The sequence below is a fragment of the Fulmarus glacialis genome, unplaced genomic scaffold, assembly GCF_000690835.1.
Source record: "Fulmarus glacialis isolate BGI_N327 unplaced genomic scaffold, ASM69083v1 scaffold17863, whole genome shotgun sequence".
Classification (NCBI taxonomy): domain Eukaryota; kingdom Metazoa; phylum Chordata; class Aves; order Procellariiformes; family Procellariidae; genus Fulmarus; species Fulmarus glacialis.
This window is the reverse complement of record NW_009203762.1, coordinates 28,702-39,396: the sequence shown is the minus strand read 5'-3', so window position 1 is coordinate 39,396 and position 10,695 is coordinate 28,702. Positions and strand designations below refer to the sequence as shown.

Sequence of the window (10,695 nt, the reverse complement as noted above, 5' to 3'; positions counted from 1 at the left end):
CTCAGACAAAATGGAGGCTTTGGAGGCATCAGTAACTACCACAGCCTGTGCCTTCTAAAATCAAAGATAATTGCCTTCTATAAAAAAGGGGATAATTTTGAGGATGAAAAAAATAATCAGCGTACCCCGTCCTAAAAGGTGGAATCTCTTTTTCTCCTGTGAACACATGGGTGCAGTTGTGTTAATTTCATTGCCAAAATGTAAATATTAATGCACCTTGCACTTTGATGTATTGCCATAAAAGACACTGAATTTCAAATCACCAAGCCCACTGTGTGATACAGGGACATAACTTAGCTATTCATCTTTATTTGAAGCAGCTCTCTTCCTAAAAGCTCACTTAGGGAGATTCCCAGTTGCCATTAGAAAAGCAAAATAAAATTAATCTAAATCATTCTAACTTTATCTTAGAAAATTAATGATGGATGAAAGGGGGGATTTATAAAGGTTTAATAAGAACTAGTCTGGAATACAGTGTATATTCCAGAGCCTATGATTATAGTGGTAATTTAGCAGATTGTATCACTGCCTATCTCTGCCAAAGGATGTTTCACACCATTTAAAATGCACAGTACTCCCTTCAGAGACAGGTTGTTCTGGAATAACTCAACATCCAAAGAAAAGCCGTGTTATTTCACTCCTCTCTTTATCAATTGCATGTGTGCGATTGTATGTGTGTGTGTCGTCTTCTCCTCAGCAATAGCACTAAGTTTTCATGCTTGTTTCTGTGTTCATTTATCAGCCTCCTCAGAGACAGACAATACCAAAAATGGAAAGCCATGAAACCTATTCAGAATAGGGTTTAAGTGCTGACACCACTTAAAGCCACAAAGCGTGAATTGGCCCTTCCTCTAAAAGGTGAATTAAAATAAATTTGGTTTTGAACACGTTACCCAAACTCTGAGAGCTCCTTTTTGTTTCTCTTTTTGAAGAGGAACAAAACAGTAAGATAAGGACAAATCTTACTGATTTTTATCCAGCAAAGGTGATTTGGGAATCTCTAGACCAAAGGGATTGAGATTTGAATAAATTGCATGCCTGTGATGTTTCCAAGACTAAGGATGCAAGTCTCCCAGTGTGCAAAAGCATGAGCCAAACTGATCTGTAGTTAAATTAAAGAATTTGCTGTATTTAAATTCATGCAGTGTATGATTTGACATTCCCTTTGACTTTACTGCCTCTCTTTCTTACAGGCTGTTTGCTGCTAAGTGCAGTGGCTGCATGGAAAAGATCGCCCCAACAGAATTCGTGATGAGAGCCCTGGAGTGTGTTTACCACTTAAGCTGCTTCTGCTGCTGCGTTTGTGAACGACAGCTCAGGAAAGGGGACGAATTTGTTCTTAAGGAAGGGCAGTTGCTCTGCAAAAGTGACTATGAAAAAGAGAAAGACTTGTTGAGCTCGGTCAGCCCAGACGACTCAGATTCAGGTGAGCTTTTCCCACACCTGCTCCAACTGGAAAAGCCACAAGGGTTTGTAGAGCTTTCTTATAAAAAAGTATATCCATTTACACATCCACTTTATCTATATGCACATGCCACCCATGCAAATTAGCAGGCACAGCTAAAAAAATCCTTACTTGCAGTCTGTTCTCCCTAACTTGACTCCCTTCCTTAACTTGCTGCTCAGTAAAGGACAAAAACTTTTTGTTTTCATCAAGGTATTTTTCTGTAAGATCACAAAATGTGAATCAGACTGACTTCAGTTACCTGAGGCCTCATTCAAAATGTGCTGTTTTCCATAGGCATTCTTCCATCCACTTAACATATTTTTCAGGGGATCTTCTGCACGCAGACTTTCAGCACTGAGCTAGGAAAATGGGCAAAGTAGTAATAAGATTTTCAAGAGTATTCTCTCTGCCAATCACAAATGGTAACTTTAAGAAAAACTACAAGTACCACACAGAAGTACTGAGGAGAATCTGAAAGAAGCTGAGAAGTGGATTTGTGCTGCAGCAATAGCATGTGCAGTGTAGGAAGCCAGGGCAGCTGCCCGCTTGGCAAGACTGCCTGCGTATCCACTCCCATTAAGGCAGGCAACGGGGCTCACACAACAAGAAAAATAAAAAAGAAGTAACTTGAATGAGGAGTTTAGGGGAGCCTGTCTCTGAATGCTTTGAGGCCAGGTACAATGCTTGGCTCTCCTGACTTCCATCCAGGCTTCTCCATGGCAGTATGTCTTTTCTGTGCTACTAAGGCTCTAGTTTCTGATCATCTCTTTTGCCTACCTGCTATTTTGTGTCTGAGCCCCATTCTGGTGTCAGCCTAGGAGATCATCTGTGTGTTGTCCCAAGGATAGCTCCACTATGGTTTGTATACTACATATAGTACAGAAGTGAGACATGCAAAGTTTTGCCTGTTACACATCTCCAGGAATGTGTTTGAGGTCCTGCGCTGTTCTTGATGAACACAAACTGTTAGGATCAAGGGACGACAGGCTCGATACCTTACTAGAATGCACTACTACTAATCTGCGGTGTGATCTCTCTCTTCAGAGAAACCTGGGGTTTGAACAGTATCATTGCAAGAGTCTGCACCATTGGGCCTGGGAGTTAAGGCAGAGGGTCACCATACTGTGACCAGAGCTTTTGCCTTCTCCTGAAGAAGACAGTGGAGCCCTCACACTGATAGCAGCTGATGGGTGTCTTCCCTGAGTTCTTCACGGTGATGGAGAGACAGATATTTCCTTTCCTCCACCCATTTCCTAGGGAAGGTTTTAAAAGAGAGTGAGCAAAAGCCGCTTGCTGTCCGTCCAGGGCCGGAAACACAGTACTCCACAGGACAAATAGTTCACACAGTGGTTCTCTAGTCCAAAAGCCAGGGGATCTAGCAGTGGCTTTTAGGCTCACAGGCAGTTCCAGGAGAGACGGGATGCCTCCTTCCTGTGCCATATGCACTCAAGGAGACTGGAAACTTCCTGCTGCCGGTGTGCCCTGGCTGATCCCAAGACTAGAGACAGCATGTACACAAGTTGCTGCCAGCCATCATAATTGCACACTTGTTTCCCAAGAAAATGTCTAAGAAAATCAACAATTACCATTCCATTAAGTGTACAAATGACATGAATGTTTGCCTCTGGTTTATGGGAAAATGCATTATTCCAATTTAGCTAGGAGCAGTAATTATCCTTAATCTCTAATCTGAGAGCCATATTCTCCACATTGCTGAAATTTATATTTTCATGTCGGAATGCTGCAAGACAAAGGTCACTGCTGACTCAGCAGGATGTGCGGGACCGGGCCTTTCTTGGAGCAGCATGTTATTTATTGCCATACTGTATTTGCAGCACCTCGAGTGCTCTGCTGTGTAAATCTCATGTCGCAGGGTTTGGGCTTTTTGTGATCTGCCCGAGGCATGTGAGTTTCCTACTTGCCCTCCAGCATGTATTCTCTCATCACCAACGTCAGCATCCTGCTGTCCACCGGCTGTGTCCAGGCAAACCCCCTTTGAAGAGCTGCGTGTACGGGGCTGTCCCCATGCTGCAGCGATGGGCATGGGGATCCTCCTCCCCTGCCTTCCTCAGTCACCGCACGGGCACTGGTTGCTGCTCTTTGCCAGCCGGCTGCATTTGAGATCTGCTTTGGGCATGGGTGGGCTCTCCTTCGGGACCAGGTTTTGTGTTTTGTGATCAGCAGTGAGCTACCACAGCGGCACAAAACAGCCTTGGTTTCGATTTCATTTCCCCTTGGCACAAGGGGTAGTTTCTTATTCCTGGAGATGCTTTTTTTTCCTCGTTATTCTCTGTTAGCCAAACCCAAACCTGAAAAACAAGTTGACAAATTAAATGGGATGTTTTCTCTCCCATTGTCTAATACATTGAAAACACGGATCTCCCAGATGCCTGTGTGAGAGCAAATGATTTCACATAACCCTGGCTGAGAATGTGTCCTTCTCCAATCAAATATTTATTCACTGGACACAGAAGTAACTCTCCAATGAGCAATATTAATTCTCACAAACCTTTCCTTAGAAATGGCATGCTGGAAAGTTAATAATGTCATGGTTATTAAAATGACTGAACTTCTCTTTAATCATTAGGCAAAAGATGCTTATTAAAGTAAAAGGTGATTAGATTGCTAGGTGCATAATAATCAGACTGTAAAATGAATTAAAGTCTAATTTGTTAATTCCCCAAACGTAATCTTTGAGTATATAAAAATTGCAGTGTGTTTCTTCACGTTGAAGTCCCTGTAATAGTATATTAATGTTTTCTGGAAGAAAAATCAGTAGTCTGGTGAAATAAAATATGCTGAGTTGAAAAGTTGTTTTTCACAACAAAATTTGTGCTTACTCTTCAACCTTTGCCACTGTGATTGAGATTTCCCAGCACACTATACTAACACACATAACATCACCAGATTATACAAATATTCAGAATTTAACTATAGAAAATACAAATAATCTATTTGGTCTACACAAGCACGTATATACTTGTATGTATTTAGCAAGAAAGAGAAATTTGTGCATGCACGTGTAGACACATTGAAATACAGAGAGAAAGAATACTGATGTTTTCTGTGGGATGCAGAAATGAGATGGCAAAGATTATGTTTAGTATTATCTCTAGAGCTTAAAAATATTCAGAAGAATAAGTGGAATCTACACTATATTTAGCTAAACAGACTTTGAGATATTTTTGTGATATTTGCATGTACACTGTTTTGCTGTCATAGCGGTGCGGGCAGTAGTACCTGTCTGCAACTAATGCTTCAGGAGAAGATGCTGCTCTGCTGTGAAGGGAAAAGTGTGTGTCAGTTGGTGTGGTTGTAGAAGGTGCGCACACAGGGGACCAAGTGATGCTGGAAGGGCACAAAGTCTTTCTGTCCCAATTCCTGGAAATATTGAAGCATATTCTGAATTTCCATCCCCTGATCAGTCCCAGGTCCTCAATTAAAAATTAAACACATTTTTATGCTTTTGTGGCATTTGATTGAGGCAGTGCACACAAATCTAAGGTAGTCTCTTCCTGCCCGTAGTTACTTTAGGCATTCAAATAAACATGGGATAATAGTTGAACCTGTTGACTAGTTTGGCAGCTGAAGAGCAGTTCTCAAACAGCCTGTTATCTTGGCGGAACAAGTACAATTTTATATCCTGTTTATTTTTCACCAGTTAAAAGTGATGATGAAGACGGAGATGTTAAGCCCACCAAAGGACAAGTAACCCAAGGAAAAGGAAGTGATGATGGGAAGGACCCAAGAAGACCTAAACGACCAAGGACAATACTTACTACGCAGCAGAGACGAGCATTCAAAGCATCCTTTGAAGTGTCTTCCAAGCCCTGTAGGAAGGTAGGTGCTTCATCAGGGACCTGAAGTCAGCTCTGACACCAGGCCACAGGGGTGACAGGGTCAGCCCACAGCTCCAGATAGCCCCCTGCCCCTTCCCGGGACAGCAGCAAGTGCCTTGGAGTGAATACAGAAACCAGGCCAGCATATGGCGATGCTCACCCAAATACCATCTCAGCCTGGAGCAATTAGCAGCTTAGGACCTGCTCATTGTTATTTCTGGATATTCACCCACAGTACGTAGAGCAGCTTTTGCTGAACAACAATATTTGGTTCTTATAAACCATGAAGTAGTCTTTGACTATCAGAGCTCAGGTAAACAAGTGGCTTTTGCCCTTCTCCTTCCCACCACAGAGGCAGTCACTCTCTAGTGAGACGGGTGCTCAGCTTTGGTCCCAGTACTTGACCTTCCAGTCTTGCTTTTTTTATGAAACTTAACCCTGCTGTTGGTCATGTTTATAGCAGCTAGGGAAAGGTATAATGTATTGCTTCACTGATGAAGCTGGTGAAAATCAAATCTTTGCGAAAAGCAACCCAGGTAACTGTTTCCTCCTAAGTTTGATTGGAAAAAAATGGAGTTGCATCCTGAAAGCTGTCATTTTTGCAAAAAGTGACATTCTCCTGCTGATGTACAAAGTATGTCTTTTGGGACAGTGCAATGTACATTTTTGCCATTTTAAAGTATGAAATTGTACCTCAACAATATAAAAAATGTTCATAGCCAAATTTGTATCTTTTTGCACAGATATGTTTGGTTTATGGGTAAAATAAAAATCATGAAATGACTTAGTGTCATTTTACACAGCGCAGACTATTTGTTCAGTACTTATGAAACTGGTAGCGACATGAAGGGCAGAACTTGAACAAACTATGCAAAAATATGAGGAATTTTTAAAAGTAATTCTGTACATGCAGTTTTTATTGTAAGTACAGACATATTCCTCCTAACATAACTGATCATTTTTTAAAAAAAATATTAAATATTACATCATTAAACATTTCCTCCTGTAGGTCAGAGAAACACTAGCAGCTGAAACAGGACTCAGTGTGCGAGTTGTCCAGGTCTGGTTTCAAAACCAAAGAGCAAAGGTAGGTTGTTTGTCAAGTTCTCAAAAGTAAAACGCAAATTGTCCTCCAACACAGATTTCCCCCTCCCCATAGATGTATACGTACCACAGAGATCCCAGGGACTGAACTGTACATACTTTGCATGCACTGCTGTCTACATCCATACAAGAAAGGCAACTTTCAAACACAGACATTAAGTTCGCCTGCTCAAAGCAACATGAGGTTGGGAGTAAATTTTGCGTGCAGATATGAACTGGAAACTGAGATGTTTAAGCTTAGAAATGAAACTGAACCCACAGTGGCGTGTGCATGAATATAAATGGTCTGTATTAATTGATTCGATGTTTGCAGACAGTTTTGTAAGGAAACAAAATTGTTGCATTCAGAGCCATGAGATTGTTCTGTTCTTCCTCTTTTATTCAGATGAAAAAACTAGCACGAAGGCATCAGCAGCAGCAGGAGCAACAAAACTCACAGCGACTAGGGCAAGGTAGGGGATCTGTGATGAAGACAAAGCAAGGGGAAAAGAATCTGCAAGGTTTCTTGAAGTGCCATTTCCACATAATGTCTTAAGTACAGCCGTACAGGGCATGCACAAGTCTGTGGATAATGTCTGCTATCCTCAGTGGAAACACATGGAGGTGCTGTGTCTGAGTGCCTACCCCAGGTTATCCCACAGCTCTCCCATGGGGCCAGACCCTGGAGGTGCTTTCACAGAAGCTGTTACCTCCTTTCTAGAAGTGTGCAGTACAGAGGTGCTTTCACTGGAGGAAATCTCCAGGAGGCTCACTCCAGGTAGATCTTCAGTTTGTTTTCTCCTGAAGAAAGGGGGACCATACTCAGCTCAGCATCTGCAGGCTGCTTGCAAGGGTGTCACATTGCTGCCACAGCCAAAGCACAGGGAGCCCCTCCTGTGCCCCAGCAGCTGGGGCAGGAGCTGCACAGAGGCACCAGGACTTGCCCTGCTGCTCCATGGATGCTCTTGACGTTCTCCAACTCCCAAGGCCTTGCAGCCTCAAATCCTCCTCTTTACGCAGAGCCAGAAAAACTGGTACCAACAGAAGTTAGAGAATAATAGGGCTGTGTCACGCACAGGAGAGACTTTGGGAAGAAACGGTCCAGCACCCAGGAGCTCCAGAAATCACATAGTCAGAAATTACAAGTCTTTCAACTTACTGCTCAGGGTTGTACTCTCAGACAAAATTTGGAAGGCTTCTCTGAATGACAGGACACAACTAGCTGCATTCACTCTGCGCTCGGGTTCAGTATTGCCACTGATGCTACTGTCTGCTGCCTCTTTGTTCCTAAGCAATGACTGTGCCCTCCTGTTTGCTTTGCAGAAGTAATGTCCAACCGAATGGAAGGGATGATGACATCTTACACACCACTTGCACCACCACAGCAGCAGATTGTAGCAATGGATCAAAGCAGTTATGGCACAGACCCATTTCAGCAGGGTCTTACCCCTCCACAAATGCCAGGCGACCACATGAACCCTTATGGTAAGGCATGCATCATTCTGCCGCATCAGAAATAGCAGGGTTCGTATGCTAGTTCAAACACCAAAGGTTCAGTGGAGTGACTTGCTTTTATAATATCTTTTCTGGGATTTGTACCAGGGAATTTGTACCAGTCAGTTTTGTGTGTATATTTTCATGTACATATGAGGGGGTAGAAGAGAGCTCATCTGAGGCCCTGGACTCCCTTCAGAGCTATTTCACAGTATAATTCTGATAAATGATAAACCAAGCAACATCACCTCTCTTGCTCCACTTTTTTAAAGCACTATCCAAGACATCGAAAAATAAACAGTGCCAAATCCTAGCTCCCTCACAAGTTTTTCCTTTTTCTTAGAAGCTATGGGAGAAAAGTGCCTTGAAAAGTGGTGTAATAAAGCGAAGTAATCTATTCATTCCAAAACGAATAAGCACCCCTCTAAGATCCTTCAGATTGGATGTGTGGATTTGTTAAAGAACAATTCTTGAGCTATTAAGAGATGTGTCACCACAGGAGATTTCTCCTGCGTAATTTTATTCTCTGCCCGAAATCAAGACAGTGGTTTGCTTTCACGATTTCCTGACCACACACCATCAAGTGGATAGGTACACCAAATGCATCACAAGCATTAAATGCCTAATAATTGATTCTGGACAACTGCAGTGTGGCATTTAAATAAAATTTAATCAGACTGTGATTATTGGCCTTGCTATAGCCCACAAATGCCTGTTACGTCAGACTCATTTCTGCTGACCAGGAGCACTTCATTGTAGCACTTCATGTCCACGTGCATATCACTTTCATGAGCACGGCATGCACAGGCCAAAAAGAAATCTTCTTTGAGTCTGTGTTATTACTTTTCCCACTGAGACAAGTCCACGGTACACACCAGGCAATTTGGTAAATCCTGTAAGGATCTAAGGACATCTGAAGTGCCAATGAGCGTTAGATGGCTTGTGATTTTGTTGCTAACAATTTGCTTGACTTTCTAAGCAAAACTCCTTGAGAGGCAGGTTCTGTGCTCCAAAACCAGTGCAGGAGATACCACAAAGCCATTTCAGTGAGTGCATGAGGAAAAAGAGCTGGACTAACACTTTCATAGTGCTCACAGGACTTGAGCTAGAGCTTTTTCTGGTACCTTAAGAGTTGAACTAAGCTGAAATCTTAATTGCTAAGGGAAATAAAAGGTGCTGTTCCGAACCAGCCTAAAAACAGTGGAATTTTCTGAAATGGAAACATGTTTACAACTGTAGTTCACCTGAGACCAGAAAAGCTGGGTGTCGTCCTGGGTCCCGCTGCATTCGTAGGTCTGTCTTTTACCTTGTGTGTAAATGAAGACCTTTACTGGCTACGGCTCTCAGACCGCTTTTCCATGTCGCAGGCACTCAGTGTCAGGTCACGCCTTCCTCAGTGGCCCCAGCGCCCCCGCGAATGCCGGGTCCCAGCTCACGGAGAGCCGGGGACCTGTTCCTCCCCGGCACCATTTGCTCCCATCTCTTTTGTGCTGCTGACTGAAGTATAAATTAAATCCTAGCAGACTTGAGTGGCACTGCTGCCAATTGAACTCTGTGAACTGGTTGCTGGCCTTCCTCTTTGTAGGTGAGACCCTTAGAGCGAAAATTACGTTTATGTGTAAAAACAAAACCAGGAGCGTTCCCTTTTGCTGCAGTGCGCAACATATGAGCATCCGTGTGTACTGTGTCCTCCTCTGGCTGCAGCAATCCAGCTTAACATATACGTTTCATTTGCAGGAAACGACTCCATTTTTCATGATATCGACAGTGATACCTCTTTAACTAGCTTGAGCGACTGTTTTCTTGCCTCTTCCGAAGTTAACTCCATGCAGGCTAGAGTAGGAAACCCCATTGACAGGCTGTACTCTATGCAGAGCTCGTATTTCGCCTCATGAAAATAAAAGAAAACAAACAGCCGGCATATATTTAGCCAGTGACTTTTTCCAGTGCAGAGTCTACAGCCATATGTTGCCCAGCTCTTCCTTCACAGTGACTCCTGCTGCCTCTGGACTGCAAAGAGCATTTTTAGGAAGACTGTATCTGTGTGCATATATGTGTATGTATGTATATATATATTAATACCTACCTACCTACATACATACATATATATATATATATTAAAAAAAACAAAACACCACCAGTCCCATACCCTTGATTCCCAGCTTGCACCAGACCACAAGACAAGCACGGAAGGAACAGAAGACCCTGCTCGTCAGCAGCCTTTGGTTTGGTTTGGTTTGAGCTCATCGTTGTAAAGGAAATGGATTTTGCGGAACGCTAGACCTTTTCCTCCTTTCTCTCTTCCTTTCTTTTGGATGTTTAAACTTTTTTTTTTTAAAGCCACTGATACTGACATCAGTCGACCATATGACAAATAAATCAAAGAAACTGGAGATTCCTCCCTTTTCTTACTGCATGATTCATACTATGTTGTGGATAAATTGCCATTTGAACTGTGAGAAGTTAATGTAAATGTGACGTTCAACATTTGTTTCCTTTCTACACTTTTTCTGCATAACCTAGATCTGCTCATTAGTTTATAGCCCTTATGCATATGATACTGAGGAAACTGGTTAACAGTAATATTTGTGGAGAAATCCAGCGATTTCATAATAAGAAAGGTCTATGACCCCGGAGAGGAGATGCATGTTAGGGACAGAGGCTTTTAGGTTAGTATTGATCTTAAATAATTAAAACTAAAGGTGCTTACAAGACAGAGTTTTATTTAATTTTTTTTTGAAGTGTGAGAACAAAACATTTATATTTGTTTGTAAGTATTGCAGTGCCAAATTTCAAGTCTAGACCATGATTGGCAAACATGTGTTGTTCATT

At 42.4% G+C, this 10,695-nt stretch overlaps 1 protein-coding gene across 1 annotated transcript; it reads left to right on the top strand.

Annotated features, from left to right (window-relative positions):
- The first annotated feature begins 1,199 nt into the window (after nucleotides 1-1,199).
- Nucleotides 1,200-10,163, top strand: LOC104074591 (LIM/homeobox protein LMX-1.2). The gene is made up of 6 exons (XM_009574761.1): nucleotides 1,200-1,426; nucleotides 5,109-5,287; nucleotides 6,296-6,373; nucleotides 6,776-6,842; nucleotides 7,693-7,854; nucleotides 9,601-10,163. Exons 1-6 carry the CDS (start codon nucleotides 1,222-1,224, stop codon nucleotides 9,756-9,758), a joined length of 849 nt encoding a protein of 282 aa, XP_009573056.1. The 5' UTR covers nucleotides 1,200-1,221; the 3' UTR covers nucleotides 9,759-10,163.
- Nucleotides 10,164-10,695: the final 532 nt, after the last annotated feature.